Genomic DNA, 27,800 nt, shown 5'->3' with positions numbered 1-27,800 from the left:
TTCCCTGTTAGATTTCTATAGAAGCAGGTTTTTTTGGTGAACAGCAACTGACAATCTCGTGTTAGTGGTGGTAATCGCCTTATTTGCATCTATGCTTTCAAAAGCACTTAAGAAGGGTTAGATGAAATCTGCTATCAATAGTGTTTAGAATCAGGTAAAGGATTATGAAAGCATAAAGAAGTTATGGGGTGCAGACTGGAGAGTGTGGAAAGCAGGACCTGAAAGCAGGCAAAGTTTTTAATGTAAAGCACAATCTTAAATTTGAAAGATGCATAATTTTAAGAGAAATTGAGGTGATTGATTTATGATACCCCTTGTATTATGGAAGTATCTGCTGGGAAGGTTTTTAAAAAGAGATGCCCTTTAAACCTTACACTTGAGACACTTGTATCTTTTTCCTTGTAGTCTGTAATGTGTTGCTGGATGGGAAGAAAGGAGGTTAACATCACTAGGACAATAAAAAGTACTTCTAGTGCTTAAAAGGCTATTTGTGATAGCACTGTTGTGGAGTGTCATGCCTTCTTTCCTCACAAACACATCTGTTTTCCTCACAAACACACCTTTTCTTACACCACAAGAAACATTTGTGTAATTATGTGGCAAAGAAAAAAGCTATCAGACAATGGTCATAGGGAACTGACCCAACTGAAGAATCACCAGTCACGAACAGTAATTCCATCTGTTACTTGACTTGCTTCGCTGCACAGCTCTGTGATGCCTGTGCTGGCACAAGGAAAGGCAAGGAGAGCAGCAGCTAAGGAACGGCTGCCTTGCAGTGGTGCTGCTGGCATATACTGGCATAGCATTTGTCCAAAATACACTTGCATATTGTCTGTTTATCATAGAATCATTTTGGTTGGAAGAGACCCTTCAGATCATCGAGTCCAACCACAACCTAACTAGCACTAAACCATGTCCCTAAGAACATCTTTAAAACACCTCCAGGGATGGTGACTCCATCACTTCCCTGGGCAGCCTGTTCCATGTGAGATAATGACATTATTGCACACTGCAATGGGACAGCAATTTACAGCTACAATTTTTGTTGCCAAAAAGGTACAGGTAATGGAAAATACAAACCATGTGAAATCCTATGTTGATATCTCATTGCAATCTGGTGTCCAAAAATCTTTAGGTAGCACCGGTTTGATACTGAGGGTTAAAGCCTAGTGCTGCATTGAATTTGTTACATCAGGGAATGCTGCCCAAATTGAAGGAACTGACTGAACAAGTAGTGAATATTTTCTCACAGTTGTGTTTAAATGCTTGCATCTGAATTAATCTCACATGACTTTAAGGGTATGCAAATATAGTGATATCGTTAGGTTCTAATATAGTGCTTGAAACTTCAGTTGCTGAATTGTGAGCCAGAATGAAATAGATTCAAGGTGTGAATCTCTCAGGATGTGCTACATATCAGTGCTGGCTGGGTAGGTTTTCACTCACATATATACTTCTCTCTTATTTTCAGCGTCGAGGTCCTCAACGCTCTGTCGATGTAATAGTTTCATCTGCCTTCCTACTGACTATCTCAGTTGTGTTTATCTGTTGTGCACAGGTGAGGAAATCTTACATGTCTAAAATCAGCCATGACTTAAAATAGTTTTTAAAATAGTTTAGTGCTGTTGCATGGTGATTCCTATTAAGTTAAAAAACGTCTGTTAAAACACATAGTGAAAAATCAGTAATAGCTGTTAACAGTTTTTCGGAAGAATAAGCTCTATTTACATTGTACATTTTTATGATATTATTCTAAAATTAAAGGAACTTATTGATAGCATAATTCCTAACGTGATATTATTTTTTAGATCTGTGTCCTCTTTCATTTTGCATCATGGATTTTGGAACACTTTTTTTTTTCTAACGTTTTGCATCAAAACACTTGTGCAAAAAGCCCCTGGAGACTGACCTCGATTGATGGTTTTTGCGTGGACCAAGGCTGTTGGCTGTATTAGCCTGCCCTCTAGCGGATTGTCTTTTAGTGAGCAAATCTATGTTTAAGGATTATTTTTACTGCTTAAGTGTTTTGAGCTTTTTTTCAGAATACAGGGAAGCTTCTGATTGCATTCTTTTTTTTCCACTTTTCTTACCTAATTAATATTATGTGTTTTTCTGGTAACTAGGTATAAATATTTTAATAAGATTATAATTTAGCAATAACTACTTATTTTGTTTTTCATCCCATGTAGTGTCTTTGCAAGTTTGAATACGAGTTTAAAATTGTCTTAAAGTGTATATTTTTTATATTGCTTTAGGGATACAAAAAAAAGATGTCTAAATTCTGATTGAGCCTTTCAGAGCCTATCGTTTTCTCAAACGTCATATCTTTTAAATGATGACTAAAAAATCGTTTATGCCTAAAACCTATCTATATACTTAATATTGGGAAATTTTTCTTGGAGTTTGAGAGATACAGAATTATTTTCTTATGTTGTAATATAATTATTCCTTTGCATTAAATTTTTTATATTTTTTCCTCTTTTGTTTTCAGCTGCTTCACATGCATGAGATCTTCCTTGATTGTCACTACAATTGGGAACTTGTCATTTGGTGCATTTCACTGACTCTTTTTCTCTTAAGATTTGTTACTCTTGGATCTGAAACCAGTAAAAAGTACAGCAATACCTCAATTTTACTTACTGAGCAGGTGAGAATTTGTTATGGACCTGTATTTTTATATCTAAACAACTCATTCATCTGGTAGGGCTCAGGCATGCATTTTAGATGTATTAAAATAGTCTGGATTAGGCAGTTAATTATGATGTAGTGAAACAACACTTTACAACCTGAAGTTCAGTTTCTGTGGGAAGTGTGTGACTCAGTTTAAAAGTTGTATGGAACACTGAGATGGCTGTAGCCTGATTTCTCTTAAGTGCGTGGGCTTAGAGGTGTCAGTATATGCCATTTGATATAATTAAAAGGTCTAACAGAATGTAAACATTGAAAGTAACTTTTAAATAGGAAGAAGAAACTTGAACTCTCAAAGTGTTTGATGGGAGAGTAAAAAATTTGAAAACAAACTTATCCTCTGCAGAATGGGTCACTGTTTCCAGTCTGATAATTTTGACTGCTAGGTTATACGCATTATGTATAGTCTTCTCTAGATTCCTTGGAAACCTTTTATTTCAAGCTTGGCTTTGAGTCTACATACTTCTCAGGAATGTTCTAGTCAGCTTTTGTCCTTTGAACTTCCCTCTCTGCTCTGCCTGGCCTTGCTGATAGTTTTCCAAGCTAAGCAGATACAGTTAGTGTCAGGTTAGCAGCAATCCCCTTCTGCTTGGAGAATTTTCTCGCTAGTGCAGAACACAGCATTCCGGACAGGTAAATAGGCAATTCAAGAAATCTTCCCAGGTTTCCTACAGGAAATGCATTCAGGTTGGAGAATAACATCTTCCAAACTGAGTCTCCCAAAGTCAGGAGGTGAAGCTTTTGACAGATAGCATAAATGACTGCTTACGTATTTGCTCAATGAGAGTTCATTCTGTCTTGACTAAAGATGATGAGGCTAGACCAGCAGTGTCAAACTCCTTTTCACCGGGGGCCACATCAGCCTCGCGGACGCCTTCAAAGGGCCGAATGTAATTTTGGGACTGTATAAATGTAGGAGTAGTTACATTTATACAGTCCTATACATTTATACAGTCCTAAAATTACATTCGGCCCTTTGAAGGCATCCGCGAGGCTGATGTGGCCCCCGGTGAAAAGGAGTTTGACACCCTTGGGCTAGACACTGAGAAGTCAGACTGCCTGTTGACTTTGTCCTGAATGCTGTGTTTTGCACCAGTGTGAAACATGTCAGAATTCTGGAGCCTGGAGAGCTTTGCATTGTTATGTTGATCCTCAGGGTACGGTTAGCCTGATGTGGTTCATGTCCTCTATTTTTGGAATGAAAATGAAGTGTTTGGGGTAAGGATTGGAAAAAAATTGCAGAGAGCAAGGCGAGAGAGAGACAGAGAATGTCAAACCTTTGTTTTACTTTCATAGGTTTCTAGACTATGCTTTTCATGAGAGTCAGTGTTTGAACATTTTAAGCCAGTGTGGACATTGAAAGAAGCACTTTCTGTGTCCCCAGAACTTAAAAAAACCCCAAACAAACAAAACAAAACAAACAAAAATTCAGAAGATACGATACTATCAGAGGCTTGGTTTTGTATTTAGTCCAGCTTATCCTGTTATAAGTAATTTTCCTCAAAAATGCCTGAGAGCTTCATGAAATGAAAACCAAAATAGAATTCACAATTGTTTCTCAGAAAATAAAAAGGATACTCATCACCCTGGGTAAAACTTATTTTGGACTGGTTTCACATACCAGCTGGATACCACAGCATATTGACAGTGTTCTTGAGGCAGACTCATTGAAGTGTGATATTTTGGCCTTTTGTGAGAGGTAAAGCCTGAGCAATTGACTGACACTTACTTGATCTATAGATGCACACCTTGAACTGGTGTTCTTGAAAATCACACGCCAGTGTTGTTGGGCTTACTGAGAAGAGAATGAAGCTTTAAAACAAACAAAAAAACCCACAACAACAAACAAAACCAAACCAACCCAAAAAAGAAAACCCACGAAAGGAAAAACAAACCTCAACCCCCAGATTCAATTTCAATGTTTCACAGATAAGAGGAAATTGCAAATTCTGCTTTCAGTCATCAAAGTTCCAGCCACTTCTGTGTGCTTTATATTCAACTTATGAATTTCATGATTAGGAGTCATGGTGTGAAACTGAAAGATCAATCCAGTTACATCAAGGGTTTTTTTGTCTGTATACTGTTTGCCTGTACTTTTTCAAGTCCTTCTGACAGTGTTTTGAATTGGTTTTGGAAATATCTCAGTGGTTCCTTGTTGGGTAAAACACAAGGTATGGTCTGATCAAAGTTGTCGTCTTGCCAGTTTCAAGTCTCAGGATAGGTAGGGGAGATAGCTGTGTGTATACGCATTTGAACTCTCCTTCTCCAAAGTTTGTTATTAAATGTTGGTTTCTTCATAAGTTAATGACATCACAGTAACATTTTAAAGAGATTTGAACCTTCCTAGGGTTTGTTACCTACCATTTTTTTTCCTGACATTGCTAAATAGAGCCTTTATTCTTAGTTTATTCCTGTTTAGAAACACTTGAATTGTTGAAAGTAGTAATTTTATATTTAAAGACTGGATATTCTTTTCCTCTAGAAGCATAATTTGCTTTAAAATAAAATTGTTAGTCAGGAGCTTCATATGCCTTGTAGTATATTAGGCATAATTTTGATTTTTAACTTAAGAAACTTACACTGATCTTTTTAGGGAGATCTGATAATATTCAGTTACTTTGCTTAGATGTCTGTGGCCCTCATTTCAATAACCACCTCACAACAAGGTGTTTAAATATATCATAGCATCATGTAGCATCAGTTCTTTTCTGCAACTTCACTTCTGTAGCTTGATAAGAGTCTCTGTCATCTGAAGGACTGTCTTGGCATACTGGTAAATTGTTCATTTTTTATTTTGTTGAAGGTCGTCATCCTAAAACAAACAGTTCATGGCTTTTCAAGATATTTCCTTTGATTTGCTTCTGTTAGGTGATAAAAAAGAAAAACTAACCTTTGCCTGGTCTAGGATATCAAAGATGGGTCATTTGAGAATGAAGCTGATGTTTCAAAAACATCTAATTTGTACTCTTAACTAAACTTTCTCAGAAACAATGACCTCAAGAAGCCTGGATCTCAGTGCTGAAATGATCAGTATACTGCTGTTCTGCAGCAACAAAGACTTGAATAATTTTTCAAGTATTTGAAGGCACTGGAAAGATTGATTTTCTGCACTCGAGTTGCACATGAAGTACTCAATTACGCTAAAATATGTTAAAAGACATTACACTTTAGCAGAATTATGTTTTATCATTTCAGTCTATTCAATAATTTTTGGGAGATGTTAAGCCTTGTAAGGTCTGCATACTAGTATAAAACCTTCTGGGAATGAATTGACAAACCTCAGACAGTGATCACAGGGAGAAAAAGAAATTATGCAAACCTTACAAACGTGGTGTTTTTTTCATGCCTAATTTGTAGTTTACATTAAACTTTAAATTTTTGCTATAATAGTGTCAAAAGTATTTTTTTGTATCATAAAACTTTGTATTTTCCTATGATACTGAGTATTTGTTCTTAAATATTAAAAGAGAAGAAAAAGAAATTGCTTACTTGCAGAATCACTGCTGTTCTGTCGTATGGCTGCTGAGTAATCGTTTCATTTTATTATTAAATATTTCCAAGAGAATTCCTTTAAACTCTGAATAAGTGCTGATACTTATATTTTATTTAACTCAGATAAACTTGTACTTGAAAATGGAGAAAAAGCCTAATAAGAAGGAGGAACTGACACTAGTGAACAATGTTTTAAAACTCGCTACTAAGTTATTGAAGGTAAGAATTAAATTAGTAATGTCATATTACATATAACAGAAGCAGAATAGATTGCTTAGTGAGTCACTTGTGCTACTTCTGCAAGCAACACAGTGCTCTTCAGTTTAACTCTGTTCTGTGACTGTCACAGAGATGCTACTTGTTCGTACACTACGGTCTGTTATGTTGCTATAATTGTGGATTACAAATTATTATTATATGCTGTAAGTTTTATTCTTTAGCAGTATATAAGCAGCGTGAGCAAAGGTACTTAGGGATGGACAGGGAAATAAATAGGAAATGATGCAATTTTGTTGTCTGTTTTGAGTCTTGATAATATGTTTCTAGTATTAAGCTAGTGGAGGATTTGTATTCTTCCAGAAAAATAATTCCTTTAAAAACTGGCAGTGGTCAGTGTTTCAAATCAAAACTATAATATGCTTGCTGTCGTCTTCACTTACTTTCATAGGAACAATCCTTTTGGAAGACAAAGAAGTTGTTACATAGATCCATTTAGAAGTTAATTAAAGATATAGAGTTCATGTAATGTAATTCAAATATTTAAGTCAAAGTAGCTGTGCCCTGGAATTATTTGGCTTTTTTTTGTGTGTGTGTATGTGTGTGTGTGTGTAGATTTGCTGATTAGTAGAAAAGATTTTTGATTATATTATATTATATTATATTATATTATATTATATTATATTATATTATATTATATTATATTATATTATATTATATTATATTATATTATATTATATTATATTATATTATATTATATTATATTATATTATATTATCCTGTTTGCCAACCAACTATGCTGGGTGGGTAGAAGATACTTCTTCACAGTGAGAGAACATGGTTTTTTTAATTACTTCCACTTTCTAGGTTTTGCAGAAGAAAAATCATCTTACTTTCACTCATCTGGACATGCTGAGTGCTATTTTAAACTTGTTGTTATCATTATTAACAAAGCAGTGGTTGAGGTTCTCAGGAAGAAACATTTAATCCCAAATTGCCTCTGCCAAGTTCTTCTGTTCTTTCAGATTCAGAGATCTGTCATAATTTGGGAAGCAAGCTGCTTCATTCTTTCAGTTGTCTGGGAGCTTAATTCTTGCTCCAGAGATGTCTCATTCTCCTTCAAACTAAACTTTTCCCTAATGCAAAACTTACTTAAGGATTTACCTGAATGCCAAGTAAGAGTGATAAATTTAAGAATTTTAAAACATTTTTTATTTTAGGTTTGACTTTTTTGAACAAATAAGATCAATTAGATCTAGAATTTCTTATGTGGTTTTAGACTAAAATTAGCAGTATATAACTTTTAATTAACGATACTAGTCTTTCGTGGCACCAATCCCAAACTCTGGCCATCACTTAGTTACTGTGAGAATGTGCCCAAAAGTGAGATGGGATTTCTAAGCCACCTAGTGTGAGCTCTTCGGGAATTCATAGAATCATAGAATCGTTTAGATTGGAAAACACCTTTAAGATCATCAAGCCCACCACTAAACCATGTCCCTAAGAACCTCATCTGCACGTCTTTTAAACAGCTTTAGGGATGGTGACTCAACCACTTCCCTGGGCAGCCTGTTCCAATGCTTGACAACCCTTTCCATGAAGAAAATTTTCCCAATATCCAATCTGAAACATGTCTGGTGCAACTTGAGGCCTTTTCCTCTTGTCCTATCACTTGCTACTTGGGAGAAGAGATCAACACCCTCCATGCTACACCCTCTTTTCAGGTAGTTGTAGACAGTGATAATATCTCCCCTCAGCCTCCTGTTCTCCAGGCTGAACAGCCCCAGTTCCCTCAGCTGCTCCTCATCACACTTGTGCTCCAGGCCCCTCACCAGCCTCATTACCCTTCTCTGAACTCTCTCCAGCACCTCAATGTCTTTCCTGTAGTCAGGGGCCCAAAACTGACCCCAGGATTCCAGGTGGGGCTTCACCAGTGCCCAGTACAGTGGCACAATCACTTCCCTAGTCCTGCTGGCCACACTATTCCTGATACAAGCCAGGATGCTGTTGGCCTTTTTGGCCACCTGGGCACACTGCTGGCTCATGTTCAGCTGCTGTCAATCAACACCCCCAGGTCCTTTTTCCCCAGACACTTTTCAGCCACTGTTCCCCGAGCCTATAGCGCTGCCTGGGGTTGTTGTGACCCAAGTGCAGGACCCAGCACTTGGCCTTATTGAACCTCATACAGTTGGCCTCAGCCCAATGATCCAGCCAGTCCAGATCACTCTGCCAGATCTGCCAGATCTGCCTTCCAATCCTCCAGCAGATCAACACTCCCACCCAACTTGATGCCATCTGCAAACCTACTGAGGGTGCACTCGATCTCCTTATCCAGATAGCTGATAAATATATTAAAGATAACTGGCCCCAATACCAAGCCCTCTGGAATATCTCTTGTGACTGACCACCAGCTGGATTTGACTCCATTCACCACAACTCTTTGGGCCCAGCCATCCAGCCAGTTTTTTACCCAAGGAAAGTCTGCCTGTCCAAGCCACAAGCAGCCAGTTTCTCCAGGAGAACGTTGTTGGAAACGGTGTCAAAGACTCTATTTACTGAAGTCCAGGTAGACAACCTCCATGGCCTTTCCCTCATCCACTAAGTGGGTCACCTTTTCATATAAAGAGATCAGGTTGGTCAAGCAGTACTTCCTTTTCAAATACTCATTCTGACTGGGTGTGATCGCCTGGTTGTTCTGTACATGCTGTGTGATGGCACTTGAGATGATCTGCTCCATAACCTTCCCTGGCAACAAGGTCAGACTGACAGGCCTGTAATTCCCCAGATCTTCCTTCCAGCCCTTCTTCTAGATGGGTGTCACATTTGTCAAGTTCCAGTCAACTGGGACCTTCCCAGGTAGCCCGGGCTGCTGATAAATGATAGAAAATGGCTTGGAGAGTATCCTCTGCCAGCTGTCTCGGTACCCATGGCAGGATCCCATCTGGCCCTATAGACTTGTGTGGTAGTTAGTGAGATTGGTAGTTAGCGATCAATGCAATTATGTATTTTATGCCCAATAGCTAAATGGAGGTGTGGGGTTTGGACTTCTTTTGGTTTTGGATACTTTTGATCCTTAAGATTTTACCGAAGACTATATTATGTTGAATTTTCTTGCTATTTTCTTACTCCCAAAATTGGTAAGATGAATCCAAAAGCTGAAAACTTTTTCCTTAAAGAATTTCTCTACTGTTCTTCTCAGAGTCATGTCTTTTATATCTTTTGTATTTGCAGCAGAGTTTTATACCACATTACGTCTAAATGAAAAGGTTGTTCATTCTTATTTCATTTCTTTTGAAAGGAGAGTCAGAGCTCTCAAATTCCTCTTTATTAAGAAGGGGTTTATAAGGCCTTTTTCAAGGCCCAGGATGTAATACAGGAGAGGAATGAAGATTAAATTAAAGCTAGAAAATATGAACGACCCAAGCAGTGATAGTTGTTACACTTTTGTATAATCCACATCCACTCTTATATTTTAAAACTTTTTTTCTTCCTTTATTTGATATTTCTAGGTGAGAAAAGTTTGGGTGACTTTATTCACACACCAAGAACTGAAAATGGGTGAAACAGCCTATTTGTTAAGTTTGTTGAAGATTAATTTTGGCTAAATTTTTTATCCTTCCAATTAAAAAAAAGTAAAATACTCTCAGTTAAATGGTTATTTTTTTTTTCCTTTATTTTCCTTTTCTGGCTATGTTCACCAGTAATTGTTCCCAAAATTAATGTAAAAGGAGAGGAAATTGCATTTTTTTCATAGTAGTGAGGTAGCCTTCTGTTACTGCAGAAAGTTCTTCTCTTGTTTCTTTGTGGTGCTACTGTCTGTTTAGCTCTTTTAACACAGAAAGTGATTTCTGGAAGATTATAAGGAATTCTAAAATGGTGGCAACTTGGTGCGAGGAAAACCAGCACCCTCTTTTCCTGGCTCCATGAGCAAACTGATAGATGCTCTAGATGGGCAGCCTCCAATTTTCTGAAGGGTTATTTAAAAACCATCAGTCAAAAGTCGGTTAATGTGGTGGTTATTTTCTTGTGCATTGTTTTTATATGCAGAAGAACAGGAGAATGTTTTACTCCACTGTGACGTGAAGACTTCCTTAACTATCTAATGTTGCTCAATATGTATGTGAACAAAACCTCCTTTGTGTGGTTTTTGCTTTTTAATGATGTCATTGTTTTGCATTACTAGGAACTGGACAGTCCCTTTAGGTTGTATGGGCTCACAATGAATCCACTGCTTTATAACATCACCCAAGTTGTCATCCTGTCAGCTGTTTCTGGTGTCATCAGTGACTTGCTTGGATTTAATCTAAAGGTAACTCCTCGCTAAGCATCCTTTTCTTCACCATGTCATTCAGAAGGCTGTGATAGATGGATCATATATTGCAGCCTAATGAATTGTTAAATGTATTAATTAGAAGAAAATTGTTATGAAATTTAAGCTATATGAGAAGAATAGTGATGTATTTGTCAAAGCAGCCCTTTTAATATTTCTGCATTGCTGTGACTTTCTAACTTTGTTTAGGACAGATAATTACTAAGAAATCTTAGAAATAAATACAGAGACATTTGTACACATAAGTACAAGACCTTATTTAATTTTTCTTCATATCTCAGATCTGATTTCTCTTGAATTTCTCGTTGTTGACCTTAAGGGGTGCTGAGAGCTGCAAGCTATCCTTGTCTTGCACTTCAGGAAAGCGTTGCAGTAGATAAGCCGTTACTGTGACCAGTCTTACACAGTGTCATTTCGTCATGGCTGAAGGACTCTCTTGTTAGGTCCTACTCTTGGTGACTTCTGAACTACAAACTCTGGAAACTATGTCAAGGCTCAGGTTATGAGGCATGTGAGTTTCCACAAGCTTGTAGCACAAAGCCCTGAAGTGGCCATTGAGTTTGCTTACATCTGCACTTTTTTTCCTGTTAGAAGTAAATAAATGTGAAATGTATTTTGTGTGTCATAGAATATGCAGCAAATACTATAAGAAAAAAAGAAAAGCGTGGTGATATTGTAGTTCTGGTAAACAGAAAACTGAGATGGGAAATAATGTTGATTTACTGCTCTAACTTTTCCAGCTCTGGAAGATCAAATCTTGACAATATATAAAGAAGATGCGATAACACAGTGTTACAGAAAAGCTCATTGATTGACAAAACTGCCTCAAAGCAGCCACTGAACCTGTATTTCAAATGCTACAACCTCTTCAAGGATGTCGTTTGGAAAATTGAAGTGTTTACATCTGACTGTCTTGTGCAATCTTTGTATTTATTTCACATTCTCACTGTTTTATGTTCAATTTAGTAGACATTTATATTTTATTTTCAAACTTCCTTGTTTAGTTTTGGAAACGGTCAGATTTGGGAAGCATCAAAAACTGTGAGTCTGAGAACTTGAAATCCTGGAAGTTGATTACGCTAAATTTCTACATCTGTTGTTAAAGCTGAAGCCAACGCTGAACATTTTTATTTACAGTAATACTGTATGGAAGTAATTGGATTTTTGATAGCGTGGTAAAATTGCTTAGGATATTTCATTTGCCTCAGTCATTTATGAAGACAACAAAACATCAATAGATGTTTGGTTGCAATAGAAAAGTGAGATGCATACAATTAATGAAGTACTGACAATACAGTATGACAGGTAGCAGAAATATTTTATATTGCTATTAGAAGCAGGTGGGAATTTTCAATATTTTGACTAATTCCAGGATCAGGTAGGCTGCAGTTTAAGTATCCTGAGATATTAATAAGGTATTATATAAAAAGTCAACAAGTGCTCTTTGATAACACTTTTATTAGAGCAATAATTGTAAATGGTTACCATGCTGTATGATATTTTGATAAAATTAAATATTGTATTTATTTGAAATACTGGGCTGTCCTGCGCAGCTCTGACTGTGCATGCTCAATATGTGCACTTTTTATTGTTACTTTTAATGAAAAACTTTATCTATATACATATAAATGTATATTAATTGGAATATATTATGGTGAACTATGGAGCAGTATATATTATATGTTGAAGTTGCATATTTAAACAAGTGAAAGATTTACTAGTGGAAGGAATGCTATGAATGACAGAGCATAAGCCAGGTAGATGCTCTCCTCTTGTACACTATAGTATATGCCGTTCATACCACATTGAAGTTTAAGAACAGTTAAGAACAGAAAAGTTTGTCTGGTAGAGCTCCTGAGCCTGGTGTTGGGAGGTTTGTGTCTCCAGATACCCCTGTCCCACCTCCCTCCCCAGCAGGGCGCAGGCCCTGGCCGGGATTCCCCACCATTCCCGCTGCCCTCCGTACATGGACCATATTGAGCCGTGATTCTTCCATGGGACAAACAGATGTTCAGTCCATGTAAAATTAGGTTACTTGGAACAACATTTCCATCTACAAATTATATCGGGAGGATTGATATCACCAGGCACAAGTATTCATATATTTTATGTTTCTAAAATAGTGGCTTCATATTGAAAAATGACAAGAAATTAAGTGGCAAGAGTCTGGACATTGCACTATGTTTGCTAATCTTCAGAATCTTGAAAGATTTGAAGTAATGTCTCTTAAACTTATGTGGTATAAAAATATTTTTATATATAAAGCAACACAAACAAGCATTTTGTATTTTATTTGCCTCTGTACTAATATTTAATAATGACCAAAGTGCATTCTGGTTTTTGAAAGAATGTATTACTGGAGCTTTAAGAACATACTATATTTAGTTTCTCATGTGAAAACTTCAGCTGCATCTGATCTGTTTCTTCTTTCTCTGTTGTTTGATGTTGGGATTGTTTTTAAAAATTAAGTACATTTTATACACAGTTTTTTCCAAGCTATGGTACAGACCTACACAGAACTTAATTTTGCACAAAATATATTTTAAGAAAAAAAAGTACAGCAGGAGTTCTATGGGTGATAAAAGATAAGGCTGTTGCTTTTTACAGCCTGTCACTGTTACAAAACCATTCTTTACTCTATAATGAAATTATTTTTAAAAATCTAAAATAGTGAATATAGAGCTTTCATTACCTTTTTTTTAATTAAAAAAAAAGGAAAGGAGGGAGGGAAAACATTGTGGTTTCAGTTGAAGGTGAAATTAGTTTAACCATGTATACCTCAGCAACTAGCACTGTGCTGGATTGGTACACTAACAAATGCTGGCTTGGGGAAAGTAAAAGATTTGTGAAATGAAATTAAAAATAATAAAAACCTTTATTTGCTACCATTAGGTATATTCATTATGTTAAAAATGGGAGAGGTTTATTCTCCATCCCTCAATATGGAAAATCCAGTATGAGAATAGAGGCAAGTAGAAATATGGCAGATCTTGCGTGTTGACTGTTATTTTTTTTGCCACGTTTTGTAACTGAAAGTGTGATGAGGCTTGGAATAAAGCTTTCTATGGTTGATGGAAAAAAGAAACAAACTAATGCAGTGAGCTATATCTTTTAGTAACATCCAACATATTTCTGAGTCTGCCTGTTTTGATTTAAATCCATATATTTATTTAAAGTAAAGCATATTTGGGAGAGAAATCCTGCACATGGAATGTGAGTGATGGTTGTCAAAATCTCACTTTATTAAAAGAACACAAACTTTCAGACACTTTTAGTTATGAAAGTAGTTTAATTTTATTGACAGTACTAGACACCTTTCTCTTGAGTGCCACGTTTGGAATCTGAAGGGATGTGAGACCTTCCAGGAAACCACGGAATTGAGTTCTAAGAGGTTTTACCTGCATGCTGCTTGCTTAATATCCAGTTGCAAAGCTGCTGTCTCTGGAGCAGTGAGCCATTTTCCTCAGCCTCATATATGCTGGAATAGAACAGCGTAAGTTAAAACAAAGTACAGGTGAAATGCAGAAAGATACTTTAATAGTTCGGTTCATCCTTCACATTATCTTCCTTTGGTAGATATCAAATCTGGTAACTTCCAGAAGCTTTTCTGGATTGCAAGCACATTTCATTCCAGGTAGTGCCTAGGAATGTTAGTGGTTCAAATGTCAAAGATCCATCCAGCAGTGTACAATAGAGACTGATTTCTCTGCTTTCCACAGGTGGTGGTAGAGGGCTGCTGCTGTCTCCCTGCATGCTTCAAACCCAAAGGCATCCAGCTTGTCTGGTGGAGGGAAAAGGAGGAAAAAGGCTGTTGGTGCTGCTGGTTTGCCCACTGCTGCCTCCGGAGGTAAACTTTGCTTACCAGTTCCTCCGAAGTGAATTTGCTGCAGCGTAAGAGAGAAAGGTTAGAGGAGAAGAAATGCGTGATTCTTTTTTCTTAGTCCATAGAGCAATCTGGTGTTCCTTGCATGACTACACAAAATAGATCTGTGTTGGTGCAGGAGATGGGGAAGCAAACCTTATAGTGATAAATAGGAACCAATAAACTCTATGGGGAAAGCAGTCGTCTTTTCCTCCAATACCATTACTTACAAGGTAGCATAGGAAATAATCTTGAGAAGGAACTAATGTTGTTTGTTTTGTTTAAAAACCAAACAAACAACAAAACAACCTACAACAGTCGTCACTTGTACTGTGGCTCCTCTGAAGTGCTGCCTTCTTACCTTGTCAGATCTTAGGAAAACTGATCAGTCCTTGCCGGGCTGTTAGGTTCTGCTTTGCTGACACTTTATTTTCCTGGAAATCACCATCTTGTCATCTGTGATGGATGGAGCCTGGAGATGTACTTTGAAGTTCCTCTGTGAGGTGTGTTCAGCCAGGGGCTGATTTTGGCAATTCTGCTGGACCCTGGGGAGCGTCTGGCCCAGGAGTCAAAAAGAGTGCTGCGAAACATCTGGCAGGGGTCTGTACTGCCAGCGTTCGTGACTTGGCTGATAGAGGTGTTTGCGGTAATACCTGTCAGCTCTGCTCATCGTATCTGCTCATGCGGGCTATTGAGTTGCTAACTGAGCAGATGGACCCCACTGGTGAGAGCAATGGAACAATTCTGGGTGGGGGAAGCGACCAAGGCTGCCATGAGCAGTTTGTGATAGCTCAGGAAAGGTAGTGCAATTCCTCTGATATCTGGACCTACTGCACCCTGAACCACTTCTGGTGGCAATTCTACTGTCAGGGCTGAATATCCGCATTATTACATATAAACTGTGAGTCCAGCGTTGCCTGGGGCTTGTCAGAAAGAATTTACTCATTGCCTCAAGCAGTCCGTCACTTCTAACCTTGAATCTGGCGTGTGGTGCATGTTCTCTAGACATACAGGCAGCCTGGAGAAGGACCTTCTTGTGCAGCCTGCTCTATTAGGGACTCCAAGATCTTCCCCAGAGTGTGCTTCTAGTTCCTTTGACTGGGTTTGAGACAGAACTTGCAGTGGATGGCGATGGACAATTCAGTGATAGTAACGGAAAACAAGAGAAATCACTGAGGAGGCTGCAGCTGTGAGTCTGATCCCTTGGCACTTGGTCTTGCTGTGGATGCAACATGGTCATCTTGCAGGCTGGACACTGCTCTTGACCCATGGCTGTAGACAGTGTGGCTTACCCAAGTCATCCTGGGGAGGTTAAATCATGTGGAGAGGTTGGTTTTAAACGTAGAAGATCCACATGTCCTGCAACCAGTTTCAAAGCTGATCAGCTGCTGGCACCGAGTGTTTGTCCTCTTTAGTCCTTTTGATCCTCACAAATAAGGCACCTCATGGACTTCAGTAGGTATGGGCAACCACAACTGTCCTGAGGATGCCGTAGACTATTGCTTAATGGATGTTCGGTGTAGAGGTTGTTCCATGTGGAGGAAGACTTGTCAACTGTCCTCTGGCTGTGTCAGCAGTTGGATCTGCTTCTCCAGCCTGAGAGCAGCCCCATGCAGGGATCTCCGTGTGGGGCCAGAGCTGGAGCGCACCGTGACCACCACCACAGCCTGGACGCTTCGCCTGGCGCTCTGTGCTTCAGCTGGTACTAGTTCAGGTTTAAGGCAGTTAGGGCTTTCTGGCAACAAAGCATCAGAAGGTCTTGCTTTAGTGCTGTCATACCAAAGATGCAATGAAGTTTTATCTAAGCAGGTATGTAAAACCATGGAATTTAATTGTTGTATATTCATGTCGAAGCTCAGGCCAGAATCCAAGTCCCATTTTGGTTTCATCAGTGAAAATTTGTGGTGTGGCAATGCAAATAAATATGAAATGGCAAAGAAAACCATTTGGTTGATGCCAACCGCATTAACACTCAGGTTGTCAGTTTGGGCTCTTCATTTGAGACCTTTCTGCTGTTACCCTGGTGCACGTCCTTCTGGAATGTCTTAATTACACAAGTGTAAGATTTTATATAGAGTTAGTTTAGATGAAACATTGGAGAGTCAATATGTAACCTCGACATGATAAAAATAATTCACCCAAAGTATTCTTATGAAAGACTATAAAAATGAATTTTAAAATTTGATATGTTTACCTTCTCCACTCTTTAATAATTTTACACTTGAGCTGACACTGGCCATCTTTAAACAAAATTTCAGAAATCTGAAACTGCTGTGGGGTTTCCTGATAGAAAGATAGTTCTCTGGGCTGCCAGAGATGCCACATCTCCTGCATCAGTAACAGGATTCTCTAGAGACAGAACTCAGAGAGATTTTATCTTCCTTTCTAGCTCTTGAGAGATGAAGCTACAACCTTCAGTATGGACACGAGCACCTGGGATAAAATAAGCAGTAGCAGTTGCTGGTTGGATTCAATTTTTCCAGTACAATTTTGTATAAGTTTATTATCTGGAGTAAGACATAAGGTCACGATGGAGAAAGATTTGTCCTTCTTGCTTTCTTTGTTTCCTGCATCTGATTAATAAATTCAAGCAAAAGAAAGCAAATTAATTTTAGGGACAAGCTTCCAAAATTATTTAATTTGTTACTCATTTCATTTATTACTTCAGTCCTTATATTTAAAATGATTGTACTTTACATTTAGGCACACTTGCATTCTTAGATACCCACCCACTCCTCTTTTGGCTTCTAGCCCTTCCTTACACACAGCTCCTGCCCCTTGAGCATCATTGTATTGGTAATGCAATTTATCAAGGACTAGGTGTCTGCCTCCTGACAGCACCACTGTCCAAGCCCCTCTCTGCACACATGGTTGTAAATTAAATGAAATCTTTTGGTTTTGCTCATGTGTGTGAATGGATGGGAAGTGAATTACCTGGCTAATTCAAAAATGCAGTTAAACAAATGGACCTAAGTGGTAGATGGCCACCAAAACAGTGTGTTTCTGGCTAAATGTTTTACTTGGGCATACCAAGGAGTGCCCTAATATTTAATTAAACCATCTCTACAATAGTGCTGACTGGAATCAAAGTCAAATCAGCTAGTCGAGGGATAGCAGTTTGACCCTGATGAAAGCTCTGCATGCTCTGTTTACCATACCTATAGCCATGGTCATACATTTTGCGTGGTGTTCATTGACCTGAGCATCAGATATCTAAATGTTAGATGCCGAATTGACCCAAGGCTTCCTTTGCAGTCACTGGAAACACACATTGACCTTCAGAGGGGGATTCGTTGACATGAATTTTAGTGATACCCTGGGGTATTTCTCTCGTGGCTGTAAAAGCAAAATAGTGTGGATAGCACAGAATCAGATACGAAACTTTTAGCCACCTAAAGTAGGGCACGTTAATCCTACTTTGCTGGTTTGTTCTGCAGTGAAGCCTTCGGTGTTTGCAGCTGTGTAATTAGTTCAGCTGCCACTGGAAGACTTTTTTCTTTTTTTCAATTTTATTTTATTGGTTTGCTCTTAGAAAAAAAAAGATTTCCAAATGCAAATTCCATCATCCTGCACCAGCGCTCAGAAAGTCTCTCCCGGCGCTGCAGTACCCGAGACAGCACCCAAACAAACCAGTCACAGCCAGCACCAGAATAAATCACAGGTGCACCTGAACAGATCTGTTTCTTACTAAAATGAGTAACTCGAAGGCCAGGTAAGATCAGCTCTAAACTCGACCTGCTCCTGGGGAAATGCTGCTCCTGTTTGCAGGGAGCTGTGGGGGTGATGCTGCTTTCATTCTTCACGTGTTACACTGAAAATCCCTTATGGCAGTGCTGCTGCCAGATGTGAAGATGTGATGCCATTGAGCTGTAAAACCCTTCCAGAAACACAGAGCCCTCCCTGCTTGGCCAAAATCCTCTGTGCAGAGCGGACACTGCCATGTGTGTCCTGCTGGCAGCTGCAATCAAGGGTACCCTGTGTTCAAAGGGAGCAGAGGTGACAGACACAAGGCTTTCCATATGTCCGTGATGTTATCTTCAGGCTGTAGTTTTGCAGCTAAGTCAAAGATACTCCCAGCAGGCCTTTATTAGGTGACCAAACAATGTTTGCAGGGCAGATAAAAACAGTACAACAGTTCTTCCTTGCAAAGTGGGGGAACCACTGACATTTTACGCCCATCCTCCATCCATGAATCCTGGTTCCGGTCTTTTGTAAACCCATGCCATGAAGATAAGACTGTTTCCAAGTGTATTTGGCAAGTTATTTGTTCATCTGGCCTATGTGGATGGCAGAAGTAGCTCTAGGATGGATGTGGATGGCAGAAGTAGCTGTAGGATGACAAGCGGAGGCTGCACAGGAGCCCTGTTTCTGTAACAGGCTGTGGCTCCCGACACGTGCTGTTATTGTGCAGGCAAATGCAGCAGGAGGGGTGAAGCACAGAATTTAAGCTGCATTTCTCACTTGCCCTTTGTTCATTGCCATTTAACCTAATAGTTCCTGATAGCAGATAACCAGCAGATAGTGAGGCAAGCCTGTCCCTGGTCTTATGAATATGAATGTTATCCTGGGACGAGGTCTCTGGTCAGTCTTCCCACTTTTTGGCTGTTGAGGGGTCTGACTGTTCACAGCTCTTGCTTGCTTGTGCTACAGCTCGTTTTCACCACTTGAGAAGCTGGCTTAAGCAATTCCTTCCTCTCCTGAGTGCAGCTGCATGTCTCCAACCCAGGTGTGGTTTGCGTTTAGCATGATTTATTAGTATTTCAGTGGTGTTTATACCATGAGCATCGGTACTGATACAGCACAAGCAATGCACTGTGGTAATGGAGTAGAAACTTGAAGCTGTTTTTTTGGCTGCAGAAAGTGTATTGTGTCGCTACACACAACAGTGATCACCGGCATCAACTTTGACATAAATGGGAGCCATCGAAGCTATTGAAATGAAATTAATTCCCATTATCTACAGTGTGGAATTTATACAGTGAATGCGAGTAATGTAGATGGCCAACAATTCTGGCCTCAAGGTGACATAACGCCACAGTTAGAGACAGCCATTATTCCCTATTCTTCTTTCCCACACATACGGGCATGTTGTGCATTTCAATTGCACCACAAACACTGTTTTCTAGATTAAAAAAACCCCAGAAGTTCAAAGTATGCAAAAGAATAATTGTGAAATAATTGTTATAACTTGGGGGAAGCAACAGATGTTTCACTTGTTGCTGGAACTCTCTGAAGGAGAACTAATTTTCCAAGCGTATCGAGTACATGCTAATCAGAAACATTTTTCTCTATGCAGCAGCATAATGGTATTCCTCAAAATGCTCTTTGTGTTAGCTTAATAACAGACAGCTGAAGGATGCACTACTGGGATTATTGTAGCAGGTTTTGCCACTACCTTTATATTTATTTCTTTCAAATTCTCTTAACTGGGCCAGCAAACTTTCTTGAAATAAAAGACAAAATCAGTTATTAATGCTTAAAAATAACATTAAAAAAATCCAAGACCTAGCTGTAAAAAAAAAAATAAATAAATTAAACCATCTATTTTTACTGAAGATAAGGCTGATGCCTTATTGAAGTTACTACTGATAATGCAGATTTAACACCTGGAGCTCACATATGGGGAATATACTGAAAACTGCAATGTTTTTTGCCTCAAATCTGATCTTTTGAACCAGCTCTTTCTATCAACAGCTGTGACTTCTACTCTTCAAGATACCAGCCTGGCTCTGCAAAATTAATATCTGTCATTGCAGTGCAAGAAAATGATGCGGATTAGATAGTTTAGATAGTGGTTGTGGTATCACCAAGATCATTAAAATATCCACTGACCTTAGACATGGACAGGCTGGGAAGGGTCCAAAGGAGGGCTATGAGGATGATCAAGCCATGATCTGAACCTGCCCTATGAGGAAAGACTGAAGGAGTTTGGTCTTTTCTCCCTGGAGAAGACAAGGCTCAGGGAGACCCAAGTATTCCAGTGACTAAAGGGCAGCTCCGAAGAGGATGGAGGCTCGCTCTTCACAGGGAGCCACACGGAGATGACAAGGGACAACAGGTACGAGTTGCCTGTTTCAGCCACAGATTTCCTTGCATGCACAGACCTATGTTTTTAAAACGCAAAGACTTTCACTACATCAGAATGCAAAGTAAAGTAAACCAAGAGATAAAAGGCAACAAAGATCAACGAGCAAGACTGTGGGACTGTTGATTCCCTGTGATGCTCTTTATCAAATGCAATTATTATTTGAGAAAACCTTTCCAGAGCCTCTGGGATAGGGCTGTGTGAGCGCAGCCAGTGCGCTTCTCTGGCTGGGGCGTTCAGAGCCTGTGCGGACTCTGCAGAATCATCACCTGGGAGCACCATTTCTGCTTATTCTTGAGGATTGTCACGTTCTGTACCAATGTATTTCGTTTAATACCAGCAGCAGGATTATCTGTTCAACATGCCTGTGACGCTACCGTTTTCAGTTGACATGGCAGAGGGAAAAATCTGAGTATTACATTTAGGTTGGAGTGTTTATAGAAAATTTTCACTTGAATGTACGTTGAAGTCCTGCCTTTTTGGATTTAAGCAGCAGTAAATTACTGAATATTTGTCTACAGGCAAACACTGTAAGTGTCCCAAAACCTTAGTGGCTGTGATTTTGAAAATGATTTTAAGCATCAATATAATCAAGCTCAAAGGACCAGAGATAACCCTGTGTGGGGGTGTGCACAGCCTGGTTTAAACCAAGATGCCCTGAGGTTCAAGAACCATTAGGTGAATTTTATATCAGACAAAAATAACGGAGGTAGGCATATGAGGTTGTACAGACTATTTAGATGCTCTACTCAATAATATGAGGATTTTTTCAGTATGTTTAAAAATTTTGAGATTCCTCATATTCCTTTGAATTAGCCATGATCAGCTGACAGTTTCTTTTAAGATTTGCAGGAGATGTTGGTTTTATGACAGAGCGATGTCTTGTTCATGACCCAGGTGAGAGAAGGAAGAGGAATTGTGATGTGGTGGGGAGGAGCAGACAGATGTGTTGCTGAGACGAGGAGCGAGAGCAGCGTGTGCTGGGTGCATGGGAGGAGAAGAAAGGCTTAGGACAAGACCGAGAATTACTAGCTAGTATCTTGAGGGGAACATATTTTCCCCACAGAAATATGTCGTTGCCTCATTAAGGGTGAGTACATGAAAAGTTGGTGTTATTTAGAAAAACGATAGAAACTGGGAGTAGGATTGCATGAAAGCACAGGTCTGCCCACACTGCATGTAATTCCTGTGTGGTGTAGGGAGGCAGACAAGTAGGGGTCCTCCCTACTTTCAGCATGTCAAGCTGAATGGAGCACAGGTGTTTTCCTTTGAGTCCTGGTGCCCAGGATCTCCTCCCATGTTTCACAGGGGGTGGGAGAAGAAGGGATGTCTGTCCCTGGGTCTTTTCTCCGTGCGAGGTTGAGGTGGCTGTGGTGCGCATCTGGACCTGGATAATAGGAAATCATAGAGTCATAAAATATCTTAAGTTGGAAGGGACCTATAACGATCATCAAGTCCAACTCCTTGGTCCTTGCAGGAATACCCCAAACTAAACCAGATGACTAAGAGTGCCCCTTGAGCTTGGACAGGGTTGGGGCTGTGACCACATCCCTGGGGAGCCTGTTCCAGTGACCAACCACTCTCTCAGTGAAGAACCTTCTCCTAATGTCCAGTCTGACCTTCCCCTGACATGGTTTCACATTCCATGTCCTCATGTCCTGTCGCTGGTCACCAGAGAGAGGAGATCGGCACCTCTTGCTCCACTGCCCCCCGTGAGGAAGGTGAAGGCTACGATGAGGTCACACCTCAGTGATGAGGTGATCCCTGAGCCTTCTCTTCTCCAAGCTGAACAAGCCCAGTGACCTCAGCCACTCCTCGCAAGTCTTGCCCACAAGACCTTTCACCATTTGGGTTGCTCTCCTCTGGACATATATTGAGGTGCCCAAAACTGCACACAGTGCTCAAGGTGGGGCCACAGCAGAGTGATGTAGAGCAGGACAATCCCCTCCCTGCCCGGCTGGCAATGCCGTGCTTGATGCACTCAGGACACGGTTGTCCTCTTGGCTGCTAAGGACACTGTTGTCTCATGTTCAACTTGCCATTGACCAGAACCCTCAGATCTCTTTCCCTGGTCCCAGGGCTCTGGGAGTGAGGGAGAGCTCATGTGGCTACAGGCATGGAAAAGGAGAAGATACCTTGTAGAAGGGTGGTATTCGTAAAACAACCCTGGAATGCTCCACGCTCTTGTTAGTGTATCAGAGAGATGCAGGCGGCATTTCTTGCTTTTATCTGTTTGCAGAGTTAGCGGCAGTTCATCTCTGGGTACTCGTGCCATGTACTAAAACATATGGCAAATTACTTGCCCATATGGGTTCAAAGAGTGATGTGTGTTCGGCAGATTAAACCCCAGAACAATCAGAAGATGAGCTTTGCATTCCGAGCTGGAGAGCATGGCAATCATCTCACATTGTCTAGACTTCCCTCTCTCTGTCATTTTTACATATTTTGCAGTGATTACACTCATTTCCTCTGGCTTCCTTTCTGCCAAGATCCATCTGCAGCTTAGAATCGGTTAAGATAGCTTTTCATGGTATTAGTTACTGTGAGCATATTTGGGGTGAGTACTTCTGATGCTCCCATCAATTTTTGTTATAGTAAATTAATCCCATTCTGCGAGGGTAATGGAAACTGTGGTGTTTGGGTTTTTTTTTTTTTGTTGTTGTTTTGTTTATCTATGCAAGTATCATAAATAAAATGAAAAAAAAATCAAGAAGCTGATGTTTCAAAATAATGATTAATCCTGTTTTCTTGGAAAATATATTATCAGACAGATATGATATAGAAAACTCATTACTTCGGCCATAAAAATGCATTAATTAAAGGACAGTGTCACCAAAAAAAAAAAGAAGACAAACTTATTACGGAGTAATTTTCATTTGATACTAATGAAAGTGCAGTTCTTGGCTAGCTGGATTGAGGGGCTAATATTCCCCTTTTCAGTTTGCTGATGTTGATGGGATTTTAAATGACTTTTGACAAGTTTGAATAATATTGCATATATTAGCAAGCTGTCAGCAGGCAAAGGAGAGTGCTGAGATAACGGTGAAACCTCCAAACACAAGGAAGGGCTAGAAGGTGGACTTTAATCAAAACCTCCATACTCCTCATGTTTTCTCAGCTGAAGGGAACGTTCTCTTACCCAAAAGTACTGATTGAGTTGTACTTTCCTTTTGCCGTGGGCTGAAGCTAAAAGCCTTGTTCTCAACCACTGCTTTCCAAAGAAGGAGTAAGAAAAATTTGCCTTTCAGATTTTAGTGCCTTAGGGTTCGGACACCAATTTATCAAGCAGACAAAATTTTTGGTATAGGCGGGAGCTTGATGTTTATTCATGTTTGAGTGAGCAGTGAGGCGCTGTACAGATGCTGTAGAGCTCACAGCTCAACTGTGCGTACCCCCTCCCCAAATTCTTCATGTTTATTGCCCTTCAGCTGGAAATTTGGGAAGACGTCTGGTTTACTCATGCAATTGAGATGCACGTTGTTGTCTGAGCAGGTAGTTTGCTTTCTTCTTTCAGCTGTTGTGAAATTCCAGTGCAGTGTGAGACTGGGGAAGCTGCTGTGGTTTGGGGGCTGGTTTGGGTCACTGGAGCAAGGTGCCAGTGTGAGTGCTGGGCTGACCCCCGCTCCCCCTGCCGTGTTCCTGCAGGGCTGTGTGCTGCTCTCCCTGCGTCCCTGCTGCTGCCCCGGGGCGTTATGTGCTGCCACCCACACCCCCCTCTGCCTCATGTGCACAAATGCAATATCTGTCTGTGTATAGCTTTTCCCTCCTTAATTTTAAAATTATTGCTTTCTGCTTTTTTACCAAAACAGGTGTGTATGCATGTTGCAAACTTGTACTTAACCCTCAGCCTGACTCTCTGGCAGAACTGCAGAACAACTCCCCATTTACAGCCATGCAAGGAGACCGGACCCCTGAAGTGTTGGCTGGTAGGTGATTAAGTGATGAATGGTAGATGAGATTTTGTCTGCAGATCACTGCCATGATTTGCACAGCAGGGCTGTTCTTCATCCTGCATTGCAGTGCTGTGGCTCTAACCCAGCTCAGCCCAGCACCCCCGACCTCCAGGCCCAGCTCAGCCCAGCTGGGGTGCTGAGCTGCTCTGCTCCATCCTGCCTGCAGATGGGGACTGAAAACTGCATTTTGAAGGCACAGCTACGGCGAGTGCTGCAGCTCACTTCCAGAAGGCAATTACTCATCCCCTGCAAGCCAGGCTCTGCCTCCTCCTGAGACCCACATTTCTTGAAGAGGGGAGCGCGGTGTTTAAAGAGCAGCAGTTCTTCCCCTTGAGCTGACTTCCCAGGTCCTCTGCTGAAAAACAGAAAGAAGCTGAAGGACCAGCAGTAGAGATCATTTATCAGTGCAAACTGCTGTGAGAAATTTCCTCCAACATGTGTAACTGCATACCTATATACACACATGCACATATACACATTTAGTATGCTTTATTTCATATATATCAAATAGAAAATGCTAGATAAACAAAACCATAGCCAAACTGTCCTTTATGTTGCCTGCGCTGGGGCACAAAGCAGCGGGGAAAGGCAGCTTGGGCATTCTGCATTTGATGTCCTGGGAATGGGTTATTTGGACTGCAGGTGGTCCAGCTTGCATTTGTTACACTGATAGGCAGAGGTGACTGCTGTGCATCGTGCTCTTAGCTGAGCTATAGTGTCGTCTGACTGTGCTTATTCATATTCCCAGGACAGCACAGCTGTGCAGGTGACTTGAAAATGCACGACCAAGGCACCTCGGTAGCTCTGCCTGGAGGTGCCTGGGTCTCACCAGGGCAGGTCCGAGCGATGGTGCTGCACTCTGCACCCCTGCAGTGCCCATTGCGCTTTGGATGGAGCAAATCTAGATATCTTTCCAAAATGTGCTGAAATCTTCCATGACATGTATGAATTACTTTTCATTTTGGAGAGAGCCAAAGACAGGGGACTCAGCACGAGGTCTCTGGCTTTTATCTTCCTCATAAAAGGCTTGAAATGCTCAAGTAGCCCGGTACTCAGCTGGGGGTTCTTCTCCCTGTGCTGTAATAAGCTGGGCATAGCAGCCAATTTCCCTTCCAGGTGTTATATGAAATTCTGTCCACCGTGAAATCAGAGGTTTATGTTTGATTTCAGTGGAGCCAAGCTTTCATTTTTATTTCATAGGAAGTTTGCTCTGATTTATATGATTAAGAATTCCATACAACTTATTCTTGTAAGGATACTTCTTTTTCTCCCCCTTTAGAAGCTTCCTAAGCATGGAGGGGCAGGCATACCCACAAATTATGTCTCTAAGGTGAGGGTGTTTTTGTGACTGTAAGCAGTAAGATCAATAAACAGGGAGAAACCCATGATGGTCTCATGCTGCCTTGCACCCCCCTAGGCAGAGCCTAGAGACTGAATGCATCAATGAGGACGTGCTCAGAAAAGCACAAAACACGAACACCTCCAATTTAGCAGCCCAGTACAACTGCCGTGTGGGGATGGAGGTGTGCGAAGCAGATAATGTCACTCTGAATTTCTTCTCTGCCTTGAATTGGCCCTTATGAGTTTCTTCTCCTAGATTTTCAGATTGAAGGTGTATAAACTCTGCCTATTTACATTTGCAGATTTTTTGTATAAAGAATTTTTTTTTTAAATCAAATGCCTACTAGTCTTTCTGTGTCCATGTTAAAGAAGACCACGGAATGAGCGACATTGGACCTTTGCCTCAGCTTCCACAAAGAGCTGCTGCAGGACGGCGGCATTAGGATGCTGGTGCTGCAGCTGCCCTCAGGTTCCTTAGGGGGACAGAAACCTCACATTTGTCGTTGGTTCTCTAAGGTTTGTGAGTCCCGGCTTTGTACTACACCACATGTGCTTGTGTTGCAGGATGTAGATCGCTGAACTCTGGTGGTGTCAACCATCCTGCTCCCTGGAAGGGCCCTGCTGGGACACAGGCCGCTGCAGCTCATCCCACACACTTGTGCTCGTGAACATCCATCTTGCGACTCACACAAAGTCTCTTCCTTCCCTTTCCATCTCCTTGGTGTCCCTGAGTTTCCACCTGTGTCACCCATGCTGGCCTTTACAAGCTTTACAATGTCTTTTGTTAAATATTTAAACCTTTTCCATCACTTTGTTAGGTTTTACAGGTTCCTGAGAGACTGAATTTCCAAAGCATTTTTTGTCAAACAGCCCAAACTTTAAGTCCCAGCTGTCTCTCCAACTTGTACTCTCCCCCTGCCAGCAGTTACAGCCTTTGATCATCAAAATTTCTATTAAGCTACTTGATTAAAGGTATTCAGAATTCAAGGTGAGAGCAGAGATAGATTTACATTTCAAGTGATTTATTAACCTGCCATAATTTAAGGTCATGATAGTTTCAGAATATTGTTAGTCCTTAATTTCTGTCTCTCTTTGTGCTATCCAGTAATAGACAACTAACGCTACTTTAATTCAAAGGCTTTTTGCTTCCTTGGAGGAAATATTAGAAGGAAATAAAAATTCTGTAGTTGGTAAAAGGGACTAGGAAAAAAAAAAGTCCTTTTGAATTCCTGTTCTCAAAATCCCCAGGCTACAAACACAACTGACTAAGATATCACATAGGTAAGAAATAAAAAATTACCTCTGGTGCATCCAAACTCGCACGGTACCCTTTGTGTCACCTACTCAGTAGCAACCAGGTGTCAAACTGAGCTGTGAATGGTGCACGTACACTGTAACTACAGGGTTTGCTTGGTTGTGCTACAATCTCCTTATGACATGAAAAATCCTGGATGGGTTAATTCTAGAACAGACAAATGCAGTTCAGCTGAGATGCTCAACATATGACTGTGATATCCTGCTCATCTGCCAATGTCACTCCATCATACAGGGTGGGGATAACAGTTTTAATCACTTTGTGTGTTAGCCACCCCCTAACCATCCTTCCAAAAACTGAGGAAGTTAAAGAGTACCTTGGGATTCAGGCACGGTGCAGCTGGTGCTCGCTAAGCACTCCCTGTTCTTTGTCTTCATATGATACACCTTTTGTTTCCTTGAGAGCAGAATAATAATTCGATATACATAAATACAAGTATATGGTTAACTTATGAAAATAATGTCAAATGCAAAATTCAGGTTTCATGATAGAAAGCCAAAATGGTCCCAATATGAGAG

At 40.3% G+C, this 27,800-nt stretch overlaps 1 protein-coding gene across 6 annotated transcripts in view; it reads left to right on the top strand.

Moving 5' to 3' along the window:
- PHTF2 (putative homeodomain transcription factor 2) overlaps window positions 1–11,487 on the top strand; it is a gene marked incomplete at both ends in the record, with an annotated part of 52,269 nt that extends 40,782 nt beyond the window's left edge. For 5 of the 6 annotated variants that reach the window (XM_080360261.1, XM_080360259.1, XM_080360256.1 and 2 more), the window contains 5 exons: window positions 1,472–1,558; window positions 2,492–2,647; window positions 6,304–6,399; window positions 10,580–10,705; window positions 11,467–11,487. In XM_080360261.1, coding sequence (XP_080216387.1) covers window positions 1,472–1,558; window positions 2,492–2,647; window positions 6,304–6,399; window positions 10,580–10,705; window positions 11,467–11,487 — 486 coding nt within the window. The remainder of the gene's footprint in view (window positions 1–1,471; window positions 1,559–2,491; window positions 2,648–6,303; window positions 6,400–10,579; window positions 10,706–11,466) is intronic. The other variant, XM_080360260.1, reaches the window with a different exon arrangement.
- Window positions 11,488–27,800: the final 16,313 nt, after the last annotated feature.

The sequence above is a fragment of the Nesoenas mayeri genome (assembly GCF_963082525.1).
Source record: "Nesoenas mayeri genome assembly, chromosome: 1".
In the NCBI taxonomy this organism is placed as follows: domain Eukaryota; kingdom Metazoa; phylum Chordata; class Aves; order Columbiformes; family Columbidae; genus Nesoenas; species Nesoenas mayeri.
Note: the sequence above shows the minus strand (reverse complement) of the source record. Positions and strands in the feature narration are given on the sequence as shown.